The following is a 25375-nucleotide window of genomic DNA, read 5'->3' as shown; positions in this document are numbered from 1 at the left end:
ATATAAAAAGGAAAAGAAAAAGAGGAAAAGCAAAAGGAAAAAAGAAAAGAAAAGAAAAAAAAGCGAAGGCATGTTTTATCTGAATGAAAAAGAAGTTGTGAGGCCACACCTGGAGCTCACTATAAAATTTTCTCCTGGCATTGGGATTTTACAGTCTTATGGGATCCATAGGCTTGTCCTCCACCTGTTTTTTCCAGCCTGTCTTCTGGGGGAGGGGCATGTTGTGCTGTTTCCCAGGTAACCTGCCTGTGCAAAGTTGCCCCACCCCTGTCAGGGGGATGGGCTCAGTGGAAATTGGTCCCTTGTGTGGCTTTTGTTCTCTGGGGGCTTTCCACGCCTCTTCAGAGGATCAGAGCAAAAATGGCTGTGCCCAAATCTCTGGCCTAGAACAGAAAGTTTGCAGTGTGCCCTCTTCATTAAAGCCCCCAGAACAAAGTCTCCACTTCTGTATGTGCCACCAAAAATTGCAGCCTCCTGTGGGCCTGCCCACAGCAACTCTCTCAGAGGTAGTCCCAGGGACCCAGGAGTGCCACTAGCCTTCGTGATTCTAAAACCACAAGAGGCTGCGGGCTCACATGTGCACCAGAAGCTCCTGGATCAGTTCTCGGTGCCACTGTAAAGCCCTTTCCTGGTTACCACTGCTCTGCAATTTTTTGCCCGGTTGTGGGTGCAGGTTCCAGATATTTTCAGGCTGCTCAAGTGAAGAGCAATTTTGACTGGCCCAGCTTATGGTTTATGGTGCTCCTAGGTGAAATTCCCTTCCCGGGCTTGCTGACCATAACTTGCTTCTTGGCTCCACTGCTTGGGCACTCTACCTGTTCAGGAACCCCCTTTTGTTCTGTTGTTCCTTGTATCCCTAGACCACAATGCCCTACCCAGAATTCTTCCTTTTCATTTCTGGAGCCCCATAACAGAGTGATGTCTCTCACTAGATTAGATTTCTAAGGGTTCCAATTTTGCACTCTGGTGTTTTATCACTTTCCAGAAGCCAACTTATGGAGACTCCCTCCCCCTTTGGTTTATCTTCTGTATCCCTACAGATTGAAAACTCTCCACATCCTACCTTGCAAGAAGCAGTCGCTTTTCTGCTTACAGAGATCCAGATATATATTCTTACATCTCAGGCTGATTTTTTGAGTGTTCTTTTTTTTTTTTTAATTATGTTCAGTTAGCCAGCGAATAGTACATCATAAGTTTTTTTTTGTAGTGTTCAACAATTCATTAGTTGCATATAACACCCAGTGATTATGTGGGTGTTCAAAATGGTTTGATAGATATCCAGCTGAATTCAGGGTACCTGTTGAAACGGGGTCTCCTACTCCTCCGCCATCTTGCATCCTCTTCTACATCCCCTCACTTTCAATCTGCAGATGTCTTTAGATTTAAAATGAGTCTCTTGTAGACAGCATATACGTAGGATTTTGTTTTTTATCCATACTGGCACTGTATATCTTTTGATAGGAGCATATAATCCATTTATTCAGAGTAATTACTGCTAGATATGCATTTAGTGCCATTTTTTACTTTTTTTCTAGAGGTTTTCTCTATTCCTTTCTAGTCCTTGCCACTTTTGGTCTTTCCTTTCCATTCAGTGAGTCCCCTTTAATATTCTATTCAAGTCTGGTTTAATAGGCACAGTCTCCTTTAGTTTTTGTTTTGTCTGGGAAATTCTTTATCTTTCCTATCCTGAATGATAGCCTTGCTGCATAGTGTATTCTTGGTTGCAGATTTTTCCCATTTAGCACTTTGAATATATCGTGTCCCTCCTTTCTGGCTTGTCAAGTTTCTATGGAGAAATTTCCACCTAGCTTATGGTTCTTCCTTTTAAGTTAAGGAATTCTTTTGTCTTCGTGATTTTAATATGTTTTTTCTTTATCACTATATTTTGCAAATTTAATTACAGTATGTCTTTGTGTTGGCCTGCTTTTGCTGTGATGACAGTTCTCTGTGCTTCTGGATCTGGATGTCTGTTTACTTTCCCAGCTTAGGGAAGTTTTCAGATATTATTTCCTCAAATAAGTTTTTGTCCCTTTTTCTCTTCTTCTGGGACTTCTATAATATAAATGTTATCACATTTGATGGAGTCACTGATTTCCCTAAGTCTATTCTCATGTGGCATAATTCTACTTTCTTTTTTTTTGTTCATTATAATTATTTATCATTATGTTTCTTCTTTATCACTTATCCATTCTTCTTGTCTTCCAGCCATGTGTTCATTGCATCAAGTCTCTTTCCAACTTCAGTTATTGCATTTTTCATTTCTGACTGATGCTTTTTTAACTTTTTATCTCTGTACTAATGGCTTCCTTGAAGTATTCCATTATTTTTTCAAATTCATCAAGAATCCTTATGATAGTTTAGATTGCCCTAAATTCTCCATTCAGGCATACTTCTTGTATGTGTTTTGTTCAGATCTCTGTCTGTGGCCTTATCTTGTTAATTCATTTGTGATGAATTATTCCATCTTGGTTTTTTGTCTATGTGTCTGCCTTATTCCATTTGTTAGAACAGTCTGTTATGTTTCCTGCTCCTATGAGTAACGCCTTTATGAAGAAGAAGTCATATAGCATACATGAGCCTGGTGCTTCAGGGAGTGTCTCTAGTGTGTGCTGCATGTGCTCTGCTGTTGTATTTTGTATTTTGAGGTCAGTCATTTATACAGAGACTCTACTTGCCTGCTATGAGCAGTGCTTTGTCTGAGGCCAGAATGTGACAAGTTTTGACTAGGTGTGCTTTGGTCTGCTTGTTAAATGAGACCTGATAGTACTTCCACTAGAACTGAAGACTTGCAAAACTCTCTGGTTGGGGGACGTGGTGTGGGCAGGGGTTTCTGCTGGTCTTCTGGAGAAGGGACCCACTGCACTGGCACTGAGCTATTCCTGACTGAGATAGGCAGTCCCACCAGAGTGCAGGAGTGATGGACTTACTGGATGCAGGTTAGACAGCCAATGTCCTTGCTGCACTGCTTACTGCAGGTGCCTCTGTTTATTTTGAAGGGTGGGAGAGGGAAATTATGCCACCTGGTGCCTTTGTCACAGGAGAGGTGTCTCCCTGAATTCTGTCTCTCAGGGAAGCACTCAGAGAAGAGCGAATAATCTCCCCCATGTATGACTCAGGCATTTTTCAGACCACTGTTTCCACACTCTCTGCCTCTTAGTCATTTGCCTGCTTTCTCTCCAGGAGCAACATAGTGCCTTCTGGGCTCCATCCTGGCCAAGCCTGATGACTGTTAAAACTGTAGGCTTTAGGGACATGGTGTGGTCTGGAGCTTGTTCTCATCTTCTGGGGAAGGGGCCTGTTGCTCTGGTGCTGGGGCAAGCTTAACCAAGAAAAGCAGCTATACCAGGGCACTGGGCAGTGAGACTTGGTATAAGCAAGTTAGGCAGCCAGTGTAGGCACTGTGCTGCTTCCAGCAGTTGGCTCTGAGTTTATACTGGGGACAAAGGAGGGAAATGGTGTCAATCAGCTCCTCTGTCCCAAGAAAGACATCTCTAAACACTGCCTTTCAGAGACACACTCTAAGAGGAATGAATAATATCCCCACTGTGTGTCCCAAGCATTCTTCAGATAGCTATTTCCATGCCCTCTGCCCCCCAGGGTTGTTTGTCTGCCCTCTCTATAGGAGTACAGGAGTGTCTTTAAGGCTCTATCCCAGCCAAGCCTGCTGACCTTTAAAATTCCAGTCTTTAAGCCCCTCTGGTTGCAAGAAATCTTGAAAATCAGCCCCTATCATTTTCCCAGCCAATGGTTTTGTGGAAATATTTTCCTTGTGCATATTCCTGTGTGCTTTTCTCTCTCTTGCCTTTCTCCATCACCATGGCTCCCTCCCCTCCACAACACCCTGAAGCCATTTCTCTGCTAAACCAGGTCACCACACTTCCTACCTTCTTCCATGTGGCTTCTTCTCTCCCATTAGCTGTGGAATTTGTTCTGTCAGTCTTCAGGTTAATACCTGTGATAATTAGAATGATTTCATAGTAATGTACTCATATTCCAGGGACAAAATGAGCATAGAGTATTCCTACTCTATCATCTTACCTCCTCCTTCAATAAACACTTTAATTATAAGTGAACTAAATGCTCCAACTGAAATACAGAGGTTGTCAGAATGGATTAAAAAAAAGACCCATTTATATGCTGTTGACAGGAGACATATTTTACACCCGAGTACACCTACAGATTGAAAGTAAGGGGATAGAGAAACATTCATCATGCAAATGGATGCCAAAAAAAAGCTGGATTAACAATACTTATATCAGACATACTACAATTTAAAAGAAAACTGTGACAACAGACAAACACGGCACTATATAGTAATAAAGGGGACAATTAAGATCTAACAGTGGTAAATATTTCTACAACCAATATCAGACTACCCAAATTTATAAAACATTGAATAACAAATATAAAGGAACTCATTGATAATAATACAGTAATAGTCGGGTATTTTAACACTTCACTTAAAACAATGGACACTACATCTAAACAGAAAATCAAGAAAGAAACAATGGCTTTGAATGACATGTTGGATGGGATCACTTAATAGATATATTCAGAGCATTTCATCCTTAAAAAGCAGAATATACATTCTTTTCAGGTACTCATGGAACATTCTGCAGAATACATCACATATTAGGTCTCAAAACAAGGTTCAAAAAACACTGAATGTTGCAGTTATACCTTGCAACTTTTCTGATTACAAGGCAATGAAATTAGAAGTCAATCACAAGAAAAAATCTAGAATGACTACAAATACATGGAATTTATAAAACATGCTACTAAATAATGAATCAGTCAACCAGAAAATCAAGGAAGAAATTTAAAAAATACATTGAAATGCATGGAAATCAAAACACCATTGTCTAAAACCTTGGGCTACAGCAAAAGAGGTCCTAAAGGGAAAGCATATAGAAATACAGGTATACCGTTAAGAACCAAGAAATATCTTAAATAAAAAAAAAACCTAAACATACCCCTGTAGGAGCTACAAAAAAGTAAAAAAGCAAAAGGAACCTAAAACCAGCAGAAGGAGGGAAATAATAAAGATTAGAGCAGAAATAAATGACATAGATCCCCTCCACCCCCCCAAAAAAGGTCAATGAAACCAGGAGCTGGTTCTTTGAAAAAAATTAATAAAATTTATAAACACCTAGCCAGACTTACCAAAAAGAAAAGAGAAAGAACCCAAATAAATAAAATCACAAATGAGAGAGGAGAAATAACAACCAATGCCACAGCAATGCAGTTATAAGAGAATATTTTGAAAAATTATAGGTCAAAAAATTAGACAGCCCAGAAGAAATGTGTAAATTCCTAGAAACATATAAATTGCCAAAATTAAGACAGGAAGAAATAGAAAACTTTTACAGACCAATAACTTCCAAAGAAATGGTATCAGTAATACAAAACTCCCAGGAAACAAAGCCCATGGCCAGATGAATTCACAGGCAAATTGTACCAAACATTTAAACAAGAGTTAGTACCTATTTGAAAAACAAACAAAACCTATTTTTTCAAAGTATTCCAAAAAATAGAAGAGAAAAAAAAAACTTCCAAATTCAATCTGTTAGGTCAGCATAACTCTGAAACCAAAACCAGAGAAGGACACCACTTAAAAAATAACTACAGCCCAATATCCCTAATGAACTGAACAAAGATGCACGAATTCTCAACAAAACAATTACAAACTAAATCCAACATCACATTAAAAACATCATTCACCACAATCAAGTAGGGTTTATTCCTGGGTTATAAGTGTTCACTATTCACAAATCAATCAATGTGTTACATTACATTAATAAATGGAAGGATAAGAAACATATGATCATTTCAATAGATGCAGAAAATGTTTCACAAAGTACAATATTCATTCATGATAAAAACCCTTGGCAAATTAGGTGAGATGGAACATATCTCAACATAGTAAAGGAAATATGTGAAAATTACACAGCTAATATCCTCAATGGGGAAAATTGAGAGCATTTCCTCTACAGTCAGGAACAAGACAGGGATGTTCAATCTTACTATTTCTATTCAATATAGTACTCAAAGTCCCAGCCACAGCAATCAGAAAGCAAAAAGAAGTGCAAGGCATCTAAATTGGTAAGGAAGAAGTAAAACTTTCACTATGTCCAGATGACACGATACTCTATATAGAAAACCCAAAAGAGACTCCACCAAAATACTGCAAAAGAGGTGAAAGACCTATACTCTGAAAACTATGAAATACTGATGAAAGAAACTGAAAAATATACAAAGAAATGGAAAGATAGTACATGCTCATGGATTCAAGAACAACTATTGTTGATATATCTATACTACCCAAAGCAGTCTATACATCTAATGCCATCCTTTTCAAAATACCAACAGAATTTTTCAGAGTTAAAACAAACAATCTTCAAATTTGTATGGAACTAAAAAAGACCCTGAATAACCAAGCAACCTTAAAAAAGAAAATCATAGCTGGAGGCATCCCAATTCTGGACCTCAAGTTATATTATTGTAATGATCAAAACAGTATAGCACTGGCAAAAAAATAGACATATAGGTCAATGGAACACAATAGAGAAACTAGAAATGAACCCACAACTACATGGACAATTAATCTCTGACAAAGCAGGAAAGAATATCCAATTAAAAAGGACAATCTCTTCAACAAACAGCATTGGGAAAACAGGACAACAAAATAATGAAAGTGGGCCACTCTCTTACACCATACACAAAAATAAATTCAAAGTGGATTAAAGACCTAAACATGAGACAGGAAACCATAAAAAGTCTTAGAAGGGAACACAGGCAGTAACTTCTTTGACATTGGTTGTAGCAACTTTTTTTCTAGATATGTCTCCTGAGGTAAGGGAAACAAAAGTAAAAAAAAAAAATCTATTGAGACTACATCAAAATAAAATACTTCTGCAGAGTGAAGGGAACAATCAACAAAACTAGAGGGCAACTTTCAGAATGGGAGAAAATATTTGAAAATGACATGTCTCATAAAGGGTTAGTATCCAGAATATATAAAGAATGTCTAAAACTCAACACACAAAAAATGAATAATCCAATTTAAAAATGGGCAACAGCATACCTAGACATTTTTCTAAAGACATACAGATGGCCAATAGACACACAAAGATGCTCAACATCAATTACCGTCAGGGCAATGCAAATCAAAACTACAAAGAGATATGATCTCACACCTGTCAGAATGTCTAAAATCAAATACACAAGAAACAACAGTTGTTGGTGAGGATGCAGAAAAAAAGGGAACACTCTTGCACTGTTTTGGGGATTGCAATCTGTTGCAGTCTCTTTGGAAAACTTTAGGTAGGTTCCTCGACAATTTAAAAATAAAAGTACATTATGATCCATCATTTGCACTACTACCTATTTACCCAAGTAATACAAAATACTAATTCCAAGAGAAACATGCACCCTGATGATTTTAGCAGCATTGTCTACAATACTCAAATTATGCAAACAGTCTAAATGTCCATTCACTGATCAATGGATAAAAAAGAGGTGTTATACATACATATATATATATATATATGTAATACATATATATGGAATATATATACAGAATACGGAATCTCTCTCTCTATATATATAGATTCTATACATATATATAGAGAGAATCCATATATATATAATATATATAGAATCTCTCTATCTATATATAATCTCTGTATATATAATGGAATATTACTCAGCCATAAAAAAGAATGAAATCTTGCCATTTGCAATGATGTGAATGGAACTAGATAGTATTATGCTAAGTGAAGTAGGTCAGTCAGAGGAAGACAAATACCATATGATTTCACTCATATGTGGAATTTAAGAAAAAACAGAAGCAATCATAGTGGGAAAAAAGAGAGGCCAGCCATGAAACAGACACCTAGATATAGAGAACAAACTCATGGTTACCAGAGGAGAGGCAGGTGGGGGGATGGGTTAACCAAGAGATGGGGATTAAGGAGTGCACTTTTTTTGATGAACACCAGGTGTTGTAAATGTTGAATCACTAAATTTTACATCTGAAACTAATATTATTTCTTATGTTAAATAACTGGAGTTTAAATAAAAACTTTAAAAATAAAAATTAATAAAAATAGACATAAATTATTTTCATTACCTACTATTGGATTATTGAGATTTCCCCTGAGGTATTTTGATAAATTTCAGTGTTTTGTTTCTAAAGGGCCAGAAAAGAGGAGGTTTCAGGTTGCAATTTGCAAGCATGTCTCCAAAAATAAAGCATATTGACATGGCGAGCATTTTCATCAAATGAAAATTCAAATTGGATATATTGCTACTATCTATTTTTAACATTACTTTTCAGGGTGTTAGAGATTCTTCATTGCTATGGAAGAACTTTAGTCAAATGAGAAGAACAAGTATTTGAGCAAGGAGCATTCTTAGGCTCACTCACAGAATTATTATCATTTATGTGTAATCATTCGCTTATTGCATATTAACACTAATGATGCATAAGCACTTTATACTTAAGTAATTCTTCATTGTTATATGACCAAGCATAAAACAATTTACAAAAAACAAAACTTAAAAAAAAACTATGAAATAATATACTTTAGGTCTATCCATGTTGTCACAAATAGCAAGATTGCATTTTTATGGCATATATATATATATATATATATATATATATACACACACAGAGACACACACACATATATATTTATATATATAATTCATATATACAAATATTATTCTCACAAAAAAGAATGAAATCTTGCCATTTGCTATATATATATATATATTTATCATAAAAACAGCAAGATTTCCTTTTTTTTATGGAGGTTAAAATCCACATATATGTACATACTACATTGCCTTTTTTAAAAGATTTATTTATTCATTTCAGAGAGCCAGAAAGACAGAGACAGAGAGATCAAAAGCAGGGGGAGAGGCAGAGGGAGAGGGAGAAGCTGTTTTCATATCTCAGCTATTGTAAGCAATTTTGTGATAAACATAGGGGTGTATATAGGTTTTCAAATTAGTGTTTTGCTTTATTTAGGTAAATATTCAGTAGTAGAATTAGTGGATAATATGGTTACATATTTAATAAGAATTAGAAGCAGGACTCAGAGACAATCTCACTTTAGCAGGTTGTATTCTATACCAAACAGCCTTTCTAGGTACTTTAGAATGCAGGTAAGTAAGAATTATATAAGATTAAACACTTTAATTAAAAATAAATACTTTGTAAACATTGATAGTTTGGCACTGTTATATTTCGTTTGTGACACACCACAAACTTAATTATGACTCAGTGAGAATTGTTGCTTTTTTATAGTACTTATGTATAAAACAGTAAATAAATGCTTATGGAACAACTACACTATAGCAGACCCTATGCTAGGTGCTGAAGATACATTAATAAACTAAACTGATGACAGCTTTCATCAAGTTTATATGCCTCTTATTATTTTCTATTTATTTGTCTTCAGTAATAAACTGTGATTTCTTTAAAGTAAATCACTATGACATTTGTGTTTTTATCTCTAGAACATAGCAGCGGCTGGTACATAAAGATCATTTAATAAATATCTGTAGAATATTCAATGAGTTAATAAAACTAAGGCTTCCATGAAAGGCCATGGTGGAATTCTAGACCTAAGTTAACATGAACAAACTTACAAATATTTTTTTTCAAACTTACAAATATTTTTGACCACATATTCAATTCCTAGCTCTGTGCTAGACAATGGAGAAATATAATAAATTTAAATTATTGTCTGTACTTTCTAGAAGGAATTTGAAAATTATATTACTTGGTGTAAGATAAAGAAGCAAATTAGAGGTAAATATGTTGAAATATTACTTTTAAATACTAAATTACAAATTTATTTTTCTCTTCTTACTTATATAATTTATTCATGCCAGTGGTTATTCATCCAGCTCAGACTATTAGATCATTCCACATTTACATTCTTAGGAAAAAGATATTGAAATATTAATGCAAAGAGAACAGAAAGTTTCCATTTCTTATAGATAAAGTTTGGTAAAATAGATTTTTAATTTCTAAGAATGTATGATAAGGATTTCTAAAAGACAGCATTCTAAAAAAGCTCATGGTTTAAAATTTATTTCAGAAATAATACATTTGGAAAAATGTATGGTGATCAAACCTACCCTACTGCAGACTAAAAACTCGCTGTACTAGAGAACAGGAACGTAGAAATATAGCAGTGGAGCTACTCATGGAACTTACCTGGTCTGGGTCAAATATTCCCACTAGCAACAGGAATATAGTATTGTCAGTCCTCCAGAAGAAAATTTCCAAAAATTTGGGCTAGAGTTCTAGTCCCCTGGACTACCTCCAGCACCATGATGTCTGAGGAGATTGTAGGGAACTAGATGCATCTGTTCTTTCAAGAAGAAACTTGAAGGAGCAAGAGGATTGGTGAAATTGACATTTGACAGGGGATTATATCAACCTAGCCATCAGTGAATTACATAAAGGTTCTTTGTCTTTTAATGTTTGTCGGCATGAGTGTAATGAAAATTTTGAAATTAAATTGTCCTTGATATCAAGAAAAGCTGTTAATATCAAATACTGAAAACAGAATACTCCACAACCATCATCTTATATGTGAATGATCTTTATATCATTCAGAAGCTATTCACATGCAATAACTTATTTTTTTAATTGGTTCAGCTTTGCTGTTTGAATAAAAGTGAATGTCAGTCATTGTGCAACATGTTTACCTTATAACTGTTATGTCTTACAAAAAAAAATCTGGTATTATATGTGTGTCAGATTAATTCTCCTGCAAGTTTGATTTGGTTAAAAAGTAAAATATATGCAAGTGTGCACCGTTATAGTTTGTTGCTTATGTCAGCATTTGAAGTGACCCTTTCTTTCTGCTCTCAATTCAAAAAAGGAGGAAGAGTTATTATGATTATTGTTATTAAGGACACATTGTCTATGACCAAGGAATAAAATATTTTAAATACGTATCAAGGTAAATGTTCCAAACTCTCCATTTGTTCTGAAAGTTGATTAATGTTGCCTTGTTTTGGTCATGAATATTTCTGATCAAAACATTTGACCCAATGGCCCTGTGTCAAATATCACTAAAATTAGGCTTCAAGTAAGTGAAGTCTGTTGTTCATGGCACCAGGGGAAAAATGTGTTTATCATGCAGCAGGGAACACTCACCTTATAAAGAAGGAAAATCTTTTGACAGCAGAAATGAAATAGTTGGCATGATTTAGGACCAATTATGTGCTGAAGCAGGGGTGGAATGAAAAATTACTTGAAGACTCTCCTATTATCCTGATTTTACAATTTCCTAAGATTTTCAAACAGAATTTTATAATACAATATGCAATATAAACATTCACTTTGAAAAAAATAGTGGAAATAATTCCTTCTGAAGTTCATGTGGGCAAAGCTGTAGCTTCTAATGTATTTAATCCATGAATGATAATAAATGCATCCCTTATTAAGAAAAATATAGAATGAGTAATCACACTGATTACCAATGTTGCTGAAGTTACGACAATGTTAAAAGTAGGAATTAATGGGGGTGAGGATGAAGGTAAATTAAGTTATAACATTTTTCTATATTTTCAATACTTTAATTTTTATTGCATTAGAATTCTAAGGGTCTCCTCTAATTCTTTTTGATAAACCTAAATCCATGAGGGTCTATAAATTGAATTTATGTGTGAAGTGACAATTATTTCTCACTAGTTAAATTAAAAAAAAACTAACATGTAGCATTTTCTGTAACAAATTTCAATGTCAGCTTCATATTATTAAATATTAACATTCAGAAAATAGACTATACAATTTATCACAATAATGTTCTTTCATTTTATGTATGGTTTAGTGAAATTACTTAAAATTTATGTATAGTATGGCCATTGTCAATTTTTATTTAATATAGCAAATTTTAAAGACTGATTTTAATGTTTTTATTCTAATTCCAGTTAGTTAACCTACAGTGTTATATTAGTTTCAGGTGTTCAATATAGTGATTCAACAATTCCAAACATCACCCTGTGTTCATTACAAGTGCACTCCTTAATCCTCATCATCTATTTAATCTATCTTCCGCACCCACCTAACTTCTGGTAACCATAAGTTTGTTCTCTATATTTAAGAGTCTGTTTCTTGATTTGTCTCTCTCCCTCTTTTTTCCTTCTGCTCATTTGTTTTCTTAAATTTCCACATATGAGTAAAATCATACAATATTTGTCTTTCTCTGACTGATATATTACACTTAACATAATACTCTCTAGCTCCAGCTGTATTGTTACAAATGGCAGGGTATCAATTTAAAAGAATGATTTTTCCCTCACAGTTTTACTTCTAACTGCCACTTTCTATATAATTCAATAGCTATTTTTTTGTTCAGAGGACAACTAAAACAGCCTCTTAACTGACCTTCCTGCCTAGCCTTTTTCTTCCAAATAATCTTTATATTATGGTCATCATGCCGCTCCTTTCTGTTTAAAGAAAAGGAATTAATTCTGATTTCCTCTCACACCAGGTGAAAGCTCTTTAGCATGTTCATCAGGTGTCCTAAGCCAACAGGAAGCTCTTTTTATCTACTTACTTATATTGAATATTTTGGCCAGAACAGAAATGTGCCCTATCCCATTCCCTTTCATTGCTTCCTTTTACAGAATCAATGTCTATAATTTCTGCCTCAAAATCCTTCAGCACTTCTTCATGCATGTATTTACCTCTCCATTTCATCATATTATATACCAAGTCACCTTATAGAGCTCATCACTCACAGCTACTACAACACCACTATTTTAAAATATGAAAGCCATATTTTATCATAAAGTGTCTCTTCATCCAAACCTTCACTATCACTAAAGATGCTCTTTGCTTTATCACAATCTCATACTAGGAAGATCAAGTCATTCTAACATGAAGTTATGTGACTTTCCTCACTCAGATCTCCAAATGTCTGTCTCTTCACATTTCTCTTCAATTTTCTTGTCTCGGGAAATGAAGTGTCCAATGCTTGACCCAGTCTCAATCTCCCACTTCTTCATTCCTCATTCCCCCCTAGCAATGAATACCATACAGTCTCAGATATATTTATTTTGTTTTCCATTAACACATTTACTTAGCTTCCAAAACTGGTCAGATCTCTCGAAAATAATCAAAGAAATCTTCTTAAACTAATCAACAATTCCCAACCATGACTACCCTTCAGGTTACAGCTCTGTTTTCTCCCTACTTTTACTTCAAAACCACCTACTATAATCTTTCAACTGGTTTTATATTTCATTCCTATATCTTTTTCTTCTCCTTGAATAATAATAGTAATGATGATACTGATAATGACAATTAAAATGTACTGAACATTTACTAAGTGCCCTATGAGAAAGCTATTATTATTATGCCAATTAATTGATAAGGAAACTGAACTATAGAGAGGCTAGGAAATGTGGTCAAAGTGCACATATATATGTTTTGTACCAAAGATTAAGTTTTCACTAAAATTTAATCTGGATTCATACTTGCTTGTTTAACCATTACCTAAGCAATTCCAAGGATTCTGTCTTTGTTGTCCTTAATTCCTTACCTGAAATAGCCTCCTTCAATCCTTTCTTCAGTTGTATTCTCTGTGTATAATTGCATGATTGTCAAACCTGCATTACCAGCCATGATTACTATCTAGTTAAACTCAAAACCCAAATTTTTAAGTGACTGTTAGACATTTACTTGTAGATATTTCACATACACATCAAATTCAGGGCCTAAAATGGAATTTGATATTTAGTCATCAACCTCCAATAAAACTTGTTCTATTTTCCATGCTTCTTACTGCACTTAATGCTTTAAATTTAACCACCTGAGATAAAATGATGAGAGTAGTTTTATGTACTATTTCCTTTAACCCTTCTGTATCAAAGCCCTGCAGATTTAAATTCCACATTTCTTATTTTTCTTCTCTCCTTTCCATTCTGTTGTTTTCCAAATTCAGGAACCCATTTTTTAGCTGCCCAAATTATAATAATAGCTTTCCTAAGTGATCTCTATTTCATAAAGTACCTTTAAAAAAGTTTTATTCTTGGGGCGCCTGGGTGGCATAGCGGTTAGGCATCTGCCTTCGGCTCAGGGCGTGATCCCAGCGTTATGGGATCGAACCCCATGTCAGGCTCCTCCACTATGAGCCTGCTTCTTCCTCTCCCACTCCCCATGCTTGTGTTCCCTCTCTCGCTGGTTGTCTCTATCTCTGTCGAATAAATAAATAAATAAATCTTTAAAAAAAAGTTTTATTCTTATTTTTTAATTTAATTTAACTTTATTTTAATTCCAGTATAGTTAACATACAGTGTTATATTAGTTTCAGGTGTACAAAGTTGTCATTCAAAATTCCATATATTACACAGTGCTTATCAAGATAAGTGTAGTCGTAATTCCCTTCACCTATTACACCCATTCCCCAACCGACCTCTCCTCTGGTAACCATCTGATTATTTTCTATGATTAATGGTTTGAATTTTGGTTTGTCCCTCTTTTTTCTTTTGTTCATTTGTTTTCCTTCTTAAATTCATATATGAGTGAAATCTTACATTACTTGTCTTTTTCTGACTAACGTATATCACTTAGCATGCTACTCTCTAGCGCCATCCATGTTCTTTCAAGTAGCAAGATTTCATTCTTTTTATCTTTTATTTATTTTTTTAGATTGGGGAGAGGCAGAAAGTGGGATGGAGAAAGTCTCAAGCAGACTCTGCACGGAGTGAAAAGCCTAACATGGGGCTTGATCTCACGACCCTGAGATCACAACCTGACTGAGCTGAAAACAAGTGTTGGACCCATAACTGACGGCATCACTCAGGTGCCCCAGCAAGATTTCATTCTCTTTTTTTTAAAGATTTTTTTAAAATTTATTTGTCAGAAAGAGAGAGAGAGAGTGCACAAGCAAAAGGAGTGATAGGCACAGGGAGAGGGAGAAGCAGACTCCCTGTTGAGCAAGGAACCCAATATGAGACTTGATCCCAATACCCTAGGATCATGACCTGAGCCACCAAGGCATCCCAAGATTTCATTCTTAGAATATAATATATATAAATATATAAAATAAAATGGTTGAATAATATTCCATTATATATTCCATTTTGTGTGAATACAATGTCATATCTTCTTTATCTTCTTTATGCATTCATATATTGATACACATGGGTGTTTCCTATTTCGCTATTGTAAAAAATGTTGCTATAACCTAGGGGTACATATACTATTTTGAATTAGTGTTTTTGTATTCTTTGGGTAAATGCATAGTAAGGCTATTACTGGATCATATGCTAGTTATATTTTTAATATTCTGAGGAACCTCCATACTGATTTCCTAACTGGCTGCACCAGTTTGCATCCCAACCAAGAGTACATGAGGGTTCCTTTTTCTCCATATCCTCACAAACACGTTTTTCTCTTGTATTTTTGATTTTAGCATTTTTTTTAAAATTTTTTTAATTTTAATGTTTTTTTATTATATTATGTTAGTCACCACACAGTACATCCCTGGTTTTTGATGTAAAGTTCGATGATTCATTAATTGCGTATAACACCCAGTGCACCATGCAATACATGCCCTCCTTACTACATCACCAGCCTATCCCATTCCCCCACCCCCCTCCCCTCTAAAGTCCTCAGTTTGTTTCTCAGAGCCCATTGTCTCCCATGCTCCATTCCCCCTTCTGATTACCCCCCCTTTCTTTATCCCTTTCTGCCCCTACCGGTCATCCTAGTTCTTATGTTCCATAAATGAGAGAAATCATATGATAATTGTCTTTCTCTGCTTGACTTATTTCACTTAGCATTATCTCCTCCAGTGCCATCCATGTTGCAGCAAATGTTGAGAACTCGTTCTTTCTGATAGCTGAGTAATATTCCATTGTATATATGGGCAACAACTTCTTAATCCAGTCATCTATTGAAGGGCTTCTCGGTTCCTTCCACGATTTAGCTATTGTGGACAATGCTGCTATGAACATTGGGGTGCATATGCCCTTTCTTTTCACTACATCTGCATGTTTGGGGTAAATGCCCAGTAGTGCAATGGCTGGGTCATAGGGTAGCTCAATTTTTAACTTTTGAAGAGACCTCCACACANATCCATGTTGCAGCAAATGTTGAGAACTCGTTCTTTCTGATAGCTGAGTAATATTCCATTGTATATATGGGCAACAACTTCTTAATCCAGTCATCTATTGAAGGGCTTCTCGGTTCCTTCCACGATTTAGCTATTGTGGACAATGCTGCTATGAACATTGGGGTGCATATGCCCTTTCTTTTCACTACATCTGCATGTTTGGGGTAAATGCCCAGTAGTGCAATGGCTGGGTCATAGGGTAGCTCAATTTTTAACTTTTGAAGAGACCTCCACACAGTTTTCCAGAGTGGCTGTACCAACTTGCATTCCCACCACAATGTAGGAGGGATCCCCTTTCTCCACATCCTCTCCAACAATTGTTGTTTCTTGCCTTGTCTATTTCTGCCATTCTAACTGGCATAAGGTGGTATCTTAGTGTGGTTTTGATTTGAATTTCCCTGATGGCTAATGATTTTGAACATTTTTTTATTTGTCTATTAGCCATTTGTATGTCATCATTGGAAAAGTGTCTGTTCATAACTTCTGCCCATTTTATGATTTATTTGTTTCTCACGTTTTGAGTTTGAGAAGCTCTTTGTAGATCTTGGATACCAGTCTTTTATCTGTAGCATCATTTGCAAATATATTCTCCCATTCTGTGGGCTGTCTCGTAGTTTTTGGACTGTTTCCTTTGGCTGTGCACAAGTTTTTATCTTGATGAAGTCCCACAAGTTCATTTTATCTTTTGTTTCTCTTGCCTTTGGAGATGTGTCATGAAAGAGGTTGCTCTGGCCGATGTCATAGAGGTTGCTGCTTGTGTTCTCCACTAGGATTTTGAAGGATTCCTGTCTCACATCGAGGTCTTTCATCCATTTGGAGTTTATCTTTGTGTATGGTGTGAGTGAGTGGTCAAGTTTCATTCTTTTGCATGTAGCTGTCCAATATTCCCAGCACCATTTGTTGAAGAGACTTTTTTCCACCAGATGTTTTTTCCTGCTTTATCAAACATCAGTTGCCCAAAGAGCCGAGGGTCCATTTCTGGGTTCTCTATTCAGTTCCATTGGTCCATGTGTCTGTTTTTGTGCCAGTACCATGCTGTCTTTGTGATCACAGCTTTGTAGTACAGCTCGAAATCTGACATCGTGATGCTTCTAGCTTTGTTTTTCCTTTTCAACAGTTCCTTGGCGATTCGGGACCTTTTCTGTTTCCATACAAATTTAAGGACTATTTGTTCCAGTTCTTTGAAAAATGTCCTCGGTATTTTGATCGGGATAGCATTGAAAGTGTAGATTGCTCTGGGTAACATGGACATTTTTACTTATTAATTATTCTGGTCCATGAGCATGGAATATTTTTCCATCTTTTTGTGTCTTCTTCAATGTCTTTCAAGAGTGATTTATAGTTTCTAGAATATAGGTCCATTACTTCTCTGGTTAAGTTAATTCCAATGTAACGATTTTAGATTTTAGCATTTCTGACAGGTATGAGGTGGTATCTTACTGTGGTTTGAGTTTGCATTTCCCAAATGGTGAGTGATGTTGAGTTACTCTTCATGTGTCTATTGGCCATCTGATATTTTCCTTGCAGTGATGTTGGTTCATGTCTTTTTGCCCATTTTAATTGGTTTTTTTATGTTGAGTCATATAAGTTTTTTATATATTTTGTATACTCTCTATCACATATGACTTTTACAAGTATCTTCTCCCATTCTAGTAGGTTGTCTTTTAGTTTTGTGATTGTTTCCTTTGCTGTGCAGAAGCATGTTATTTTGATGTAGTCCTAATAGTTTATTTTTACTTTTTTTTTTTAAATCTTAGTATCCAGGAGCATAATGTATTTTAATTTATTTAAGTTTCAGTTTATTTTTACTTTTACTTCCCTTGTCTGAGGAGACATATTAAGAAAAAAGTTGTTATGGCCAATGTCAGAAATATTAATCCCAGTGCTCTCTTCCAGGGGTTTTATGGATTCATGTCTCACAAGTGTATGGTGAAATAAAGTGGCCAACTTTCATTCTTTTCATGATTCTGCCCAGTTTTCCCAACCCCATTTGTATAAGAGACTCTTTCTCATTGAACGTTCTTGCCTCCATTGTCAAAGATTAAGTGATCATAAAATTGTGGGTTTATGTCTGGGTTTTCTCTTCTGTTCCATTGATCTATGTGTCTCCTTTTCTTTTTTCTTGTTTTTTTTTAGAAAGGTGGTTCAGATGGTTCAAAATCTTTTTTAATGATTTTTTATTATATTATGTTAGTCACCATACAGTATGTGTCTCTTTTTCTACCAGTACCACACTGTTCTGATTACTACAGCTTTAAAATATAACTTAAAATCTAGAATTGTGATACCTCCAGCTTTGCTTTTCTTTTTCAAGGTTTCTTTGGATATTTGGGGTCTTTTGTGGTTCCATTCATATTTTAGGTTTGTTTTTTCTAGTTCTGTGAAAAATGCTATTGATTTTATGACAAGGATTGCATTAAATTAGTGATTTTTGGGGGTAGTATAGACTTTCTTTATGTTTTTATTTCAATTCAGTAAGCCAACATTAGTTTTTGATGAAGTGTTCAATGATTTGTTAGTTGCATATAACACCCAGGCTCATCAGATCATGTGCCTGACTTAACGCCCATCACCTGTTACCCCATACTCCCACCCCCACCCTTATGCAAACTTCACTTTGTTTCCTGGAGTCAAGAGTCCCTCATGGTGTGTCTACTTCTCTGATTTCCTCCTATTCAGTTTACCCTCCCTTCCCCTATGATTTTCTGCACTACTCCTGTATTCCACATCTGAGTGAATCCATATGACAATTGTCTTACTCTGTTTGACTTAGTTCACTTAAAATAATATCCTCCAGTTCCATCCATGTTGATGCAAATCATAGGTATTCATCTTTTCTGATGGCTGACTAATATTCCATTGTATATATGTATTACATCAATTCATCTGTTGAAGGGCACCTCAGCTCCTTCAACAGTTTGGCTGTTGTGGACATTGCTGCCATAAACATTAAGGTGCACATGCCCTTTCTTTTCACTGCATCTGTATCATTGGGGTAAATACCTAGTAGTGCAACTGCTGGGTCATAGTGTAACTCTATTTTTAACTCCTTGAAGAAACTTCATACTGTTTTCAAGACTGGGTGTACCATCTTGCATTTTCACCAACAGTGTAAGAAGGTCCCCCTCTCTCTGCGGCCACCCCAACATTTTTTGTTTCCTCTCTTGTTAATTTTAGCCATTCTGACCGGTGTGAGATGGTACCTCATTGTGGTTTTGATTTGTTTTTCCCTGATGCCAGGGGATGTGGAGCATTTATTCATGTGTCTGTTGGCCATTTGTAGGCCTTCTTTAGAGAAATGTCTGTTCATGACTTCTGCTCATTTCTTGATTGGATTATTTTTATTCAGTATTGAGTGTGATAAGTAATTTATTGATCTTGGATACTAGCCCTTTGTCTGATATGTCATTTGCAATTATCTTCTCCCATTCCGTGGGTTGCCTTTCAGTTTTGTTGACTGTTTCCTTTGCTGTGCAGAAGCTTTTTATCTTGATCAAGTCCTAATGGCTCATTTTTTGGTTTTGTTTCCTTTGCCTTTGGAGACGTGTCTAGCAAGAATTTGCTGTGGCCAAGGTAAAAGAGGTTGCTGCCTGTGTTATCATCTATGATTTTGATGGATTCTTGTCTCACATTTAGGTTTTTCATCCATTTTCAGTTTACATTTGTGTATGGCATAAGAGAATGGTCCAGTTTCATTCTTCTGCATGTGGCTGTCCAATTTACCCAACACCATTTATTGAAGAGAATGTCCTTATTCCATTGGATATTATTTCCTGCTTTGTTGAAGATTAGTTGACAATATAGTTGAGGGTCCATTTCTGGATTCTCTATCCTTTTCCATTAATCTATGTGTCTGTTTTTGTGCCCATACTGTACTGTCTTCATGATTACAGCTTGGTAAGATAGCTTGAATTCTGGAATTATGATGCCACCAACTTTGGTTTTTATTTTCAACATTCCTCTGGCTATTCAGGGTCTTTTCTGATTCCATACATATTCTAGCATTGTTTGTTCCAGCTCTGTGAAAAATGTTGATGGTATTTAGATAAGGATTGTTTTTAATGTGTATATTGCTCTGGGTAGCATAGACATATTGATAATATTTGTTATCCCAAACCATGAGCATGGAATGTTTTTCCATTTCTGTCTCCCTCAATTTCTTTCATAAGTGTCCTTTAGGTTTTAAAGTACAGAACTTTACCTATGTGGTTAGGTTTTTCTAAGGTATCTTTCAGCTGTTGATGGAATTCTAAATGGGATCTATTCCTTAATTTCTCTTTCTTCTGTCTCATTGTTACTGTATAGAAATGAAACTGATTTTTGCACACTGATTTTGTATTCTGCCACATTTCTGCAGGTCTGTATGGGTTCTAGTAATTTTGGGATGTCTTCTGGGTCTTCCACATAAAGTATCATGTCATGATCAAAGAGAGAGAGATTTTGACTTCTTCTTTGCCAATTTAAATGCCTTTTCTTTTTGTTGTCTGATTGCTGAGGCTAGGACTTCAAGCAATATGTTGAACAAAGGTGGTGAGAGTGGGCATCCCTGTCATGTCCCTGACCTTAATGGAAAAGCTATCAGTTTTTTCCCATTGATAATGATATTTGTTGTGGGCTTTTTCCAGATGGCTTTTATGATATTGAAGAATGCTTCCTCTATCCTTATACTTTGAAGAGTGTTAATCAGTAAAGGATGCTGTATTTTGTTTAATGCTTTTTCTGCATCAATTGAGATGATCATATGGTTCTTGTCTTTTCTTTTATTAATATTCTCTATCATGTTGATTGATTAGTGAATTTTGAACCACCCTTGCATCCCAGTATAAATCCCATCTGGTCGTGGTGAATTACCCTTTTAATGCACCGTTGAATCCGATTGGCTATGATCTTGTTGAGTATTTTGGCATCCATGTTATCAGGGATATCGGTCTGTCATTCCCCATTTTGGTGGGGTCTTTCACTGGTTTTGGGATCAGGGTAATGCTGGCCTCATAGAAAGAGTTTGGAAGTTTTCCTTCTATATCTATTTTTTTGGAACAGCTTCAGTACAATAGGTATGATTTTGTCCTTAAATTCTTGGTAGAATTCCTCTGGGAAACCATCTGGCCCTGAACTTTTGCTTTTTGGAGGTTTTTGATTACTTTTTCTATTTCCTTGGTAGCTATTGGTCTGTTCAGATTGTCTATTTCTTCCCATTTTAGTCTTGGCAATTTATAAGTTTCCAGGAGTGCATCTATTTCTTTCAGATGTCTAATTTGTTGGCATATATTTGCTCATAATATTTTCTAACAGTTGTTTCCATATCCTTGGTATTGGTGGTGATCTTCCTTTATTTCATGATTTTATTAAGGTGGATCCTCTCTATTTTCTTTTGGATAGGTCTGGCCAGAGGTTTATCAATCTTATTAATTTTTTCAAAGATCAAGCTTCTAGTTTCTTTGACCTGTTCTGCCAGTTTTCTGGTTTCTATTTCAATAATTTTTTTTTATTATTATATTATGTTAGTCACCATACAGTACATCCCCGGATTCCGATGCAAAGTTCGATGCTTCATTAGGTGTATAACACCCAGTGCACCATGCAATACATGCCCTCCTTAATACCCATCACCAGTCTATCCCATTCCCCCACCCCCCTCCCCTCTGAAGTCTTCAGTTTGCTTCTCATAGTACATAGTCTCTCATGTTTCATTCCCCCTTCTGACTACCCCCACTTTCTTTATCCCTTTCTTCCCCTACTGTTCATCCTAGTTCTTATGTTCCATAGATGAGAGAAATCATATGATAATTGTCTTTCTCTGCTTGACTTATTTCACTTAGCATTATCTCCTCCAGTGCTGTCCATGCTGCAGCAAATGTTGAGAATTCATTCTTTCTGATAGCTGAGTAATATGCCATTGTATATAAGGACCACAGCTTCTTAATCCAGTCATCTGTTGAAGGGCATCTCGGCTCCTTCTGATTTAGCTATTGTGGACAATGCTGCCATGAACATTGGGGTGCATATGGCCCTTCTCTCCACTACGTCTGTATCTTTGGGGTAAACACCCAGCAGTGCAATGGCTGGATCATAGGGTGGCTCAATTTTCCACTTTTTAAGGGACCTCCACACTGTTTTCCAGAGTGGCTGTACCAACTTGCATTCCCACCAACAATGTAGGAGGGATCCCCTTTCTCCACATCCTCTCCAACAATTGTTGTTTCTTGCCTTGTCTATCTTTGCCATTCTAACTGGCGTAAGGTGGTATCTCAGTGTGGTTTTGATTTGAATTTCCCTGATGGCTAATGATTTTGAACATTTTTTCATGTGTCTGTTAGCCATTTGTATGTCTTCATTGGAAAAGTGTCTGTTCATATCTTCTGCCCATTTTATGATTTGTTTATTTGTTTCTCGTGTATTGAGTTTGAGAAGTTCTTTGTAGATCTTGGATACCAGTCCTTTATCTGTGGTGTCCTTTGCAAATATATTCTCCCATTCCGTGGGCTGTCTCTTAGTTTTTTTGACTGTTTCCTTGGCTGTGCAGAAGCTCTTTATCCTGATAAAGTCCCATAAGTTCATTTTATCTTTTATTTCTCTTGCCTTTNGGGAAGGTGGTATCTCAGTATAGTTTGTTTTGAATTTCCCTGATGGCTAATGATTTTGAACATTTTTTCATGTGTCTGTTAGCCATTTGTATGTCTTCATTGGAAAAGTGTCTGTTCATATCTTCTGCCCATTTTATGATTTGTTTATTTGTTTCTCGTGTATTGAGTTTGAGAAGTTCTTTGTAGATCTTGGATACCAGTCCTTTATCTGTGGTGTCCTTTGCAAATATATTCTCCCATTCCGTGGGCTGTCTCTTAGTTTTTTTGACTGTTTCCTTGGCTGTGCAGAAGCTCTTTATCCTGATAAAGTCCCATAAGTTCATTTTATCTTTTATTTCTNTGTGGCCTGTCTCTTCGTTTTTTTTTACTGTTTCCTTGGCTGTGCAGGAGTTTTTTTATCTTGATGAAGTGTCACAAGTTCATTTTATCTTTTGTTTCTCTTGCCTTTGGAGATGTGTCATGAAAAAGGTTGCTCTGGCTGATGNTTCTCTTGCCTTTGGAGATGTGTCGTGAAAAAGGTTGCTCTGGCCGATGTCATAGAAGTTGTTGCCTATGTTCTCCTCTAGAATTTTGATGGATTCCTGTCTCACATTGAGGTCTTTCATCCATTTGGAGTTTATTTTTGTGTATGGTGTGAGAGAGTGGTCAAGTTTCATTCTTTTGCATGTAGCTGTCCAATTTTCCCAGCACCATTCATTGAAGACACTGTCTTTTTTCCACCAGAAGTTTTTTCCTGCTTTATCAAAGATTAGTTGCCCAAAGAACCGAGGGTCCATTTCTGGGTTCTCTATTCTGTTCCATTGGTCCATGTGTCTGTTTTTGTGCCAGTACCATGCTGTCTTTGTGATCACAGCTTTGTAGTACAGCTCGAAATCCGGCATTGTGATGCCCCCAGCTTTGTTTTTCCTTTTCAACAGTTCCTTGGAGATTCGGGGCCTTTTCTGGTTCCATACAAATTTAAGGACTATTTGTTCCAGTTCTTTGAAAAATGTCCTCGGTATTTTGATCGGGATAGCATTGAAAGTGTAGATTGCTCTGGGTAGTATGGACATTTTAACTATGTTAATTCTTCCAATCCATGAGCATGGAATATTTTTCCACCTTTTTAAGTCTTCCTCAATATCTTTCAAGAGTGATCTATAGTTTCTAGAATATAGGTCCTTTACGTCTCTGGTTAAGTTAATTCCAAGGTAACGCATGGTTTTTGGTGTTATTGTAAATGGGATGGATTCCCTAATTTCTCTTTCTTCACTCTCGTTATGCGTGTACAGAAATGCACCTGATTTCTGGGCATTGATTTGGTATCCTGCCACATTACTGAATTGTTCTATAACTTCTAAAGTATGGGAGTAGGTTCCTTTGGGTTTTCCATATAGAGTATCATGTCATTTGCAAAGAGAGATATTTTGACTTCTTCTTTGCCGATTTGGATACCTTTGATCGCTTTTTGTCTTCTGATTGCTGTTGCAAGGACTTCTAGTACTATGTTGAATAATAGTGGCGAGAGTGGGCATCCTTGTCGTGTTCCTGATCTTAAGGGAAAGGCTTCCAGCTTTTCCCCATTGAGAATAATGNTTTGAATAATAGTAGCGAGAGTGGGCATCCTTGCCATGTTCCTGGTCTTAAGGGAAAGGCTTCCAGATTTCCCCATTGAGAATAATGCTTGCAGTAGGCTTTTCATAGATGGCTTTTATGAGATTCAGAAATGTACCCTCTATTCCTACACTCTGAAGGGTTTTAATCAGGAAAGGATGCTGTATTTTGTCAAATGCTTTTTCTGCATCAATTGAGAGGATCATATGGTTCTTGAGTCTTTTCTTGTTGATATGATGTATCACATTGATTGATTTGCGAGTGTTGAACCATGCTTGCATCCCAGGTATGAATCCCACTTGGTCATGATGGATAATCCTTTTAATGTACTGTTGGATTCTATTAGCAAGGATCTTGTTGAGGATTTTGGCATCCATATNGGTTTTGTCTTCATCCTCAGAATCAGAATCAAAATATATATCATCATAGTACTTTGTGAGAGCTGTTCCAACTTTTCCAGTTCCGGAGGAAGACCCTGTTTCCAGAGAGGATAACTTGTCCTCCATTGTTTTTATGGTGGAATTTAATTCGGCTTCCATTTCTTTTTCAAATTCATCTTCACTAGATGATTCACTTTCTCCAGTAAGACATTCTCTGATGAGCTTTCGTTTTTGGTCAGGAGTTCCATGTAAAAGCACATCCACTTCATCTTCAGAACTGCTCAAAGCGGGTTCCTCGTCGCTAGGCTCTTCAACTGCATAGGGGTCGTAGTCATCCTGGAGCCGGTTCATGGTGGCCTCCCGGACCACAGCTTCTTAACCCAGTCATCCATTGAGGGGCATCTCGGCTCCTTCCACGATTTAGCTATTGTGGACAATGCTGCTATGAACATTGGGGTGCATATGGCCCTTCTCTTTACTACGTCTGTATCTTTGGGGTAAACACCCAGTAGTGCAATGGCTGGGTCATAGGGTAGTTCAATTTTTAACTTTTTAAGGGACCTCCACACTGTTTTCCAGAGTGGCTGTACCAACTTGCATTCCCACCNAACTTGCATTCCCACCAACAGTGTAAGAGGGATCCCCTTTCTCCACATCCTCTCCAACA

General features: G+C 36.3%; 1 protein-coding gene across 1 annotated transcript; it reads right to left on the bottom strand.

Moving 5' to 3' along the window:
- Positions 1-571: 571 nt before the first annotated feature.
- LOC117795551 (E2F-associated phosphoprotein-like) lies at positions 572-25063 on the bottom strand. Its single transcript, XM_034640615.1, has 2 exons — positions 24700-25063; positions 572-691 (listed from the first exon to the last, which is right to left on the bottom strand). The coding sequence occupies exons 1-2, from the start codon at positions 25057-25059 to the stop codon at positions 572-574; spliced, it is 480 nt and encodes a 159-aa protein (XP_034496506.1). The 5' UTR covers positions 25060-25063.
- Positions 25064-25375: the final 312 nt, after the last annotated feature.

The sequence above is a fragment of the Ailuropoda melanoleuca genome, chromosome 13 (genome assembly GCF_002007445.2).
Source record: "Ailuropoda melanoleuca isolate Jingjing chromosome 13, ASM200744v2, whole genome shotgun sequence".
Classification (NCBI taxonomy): Eukaryota; Metazoa; Chordata; class Mammalia; order Carnivora; family Ursidae; genus Ailuropoda; species Ailuropoda melanoleuca.
Note: the sequence above shows the minus strand (reverse complement) of the source record. Positions and strands in the feature narration are given on the sequence as shown.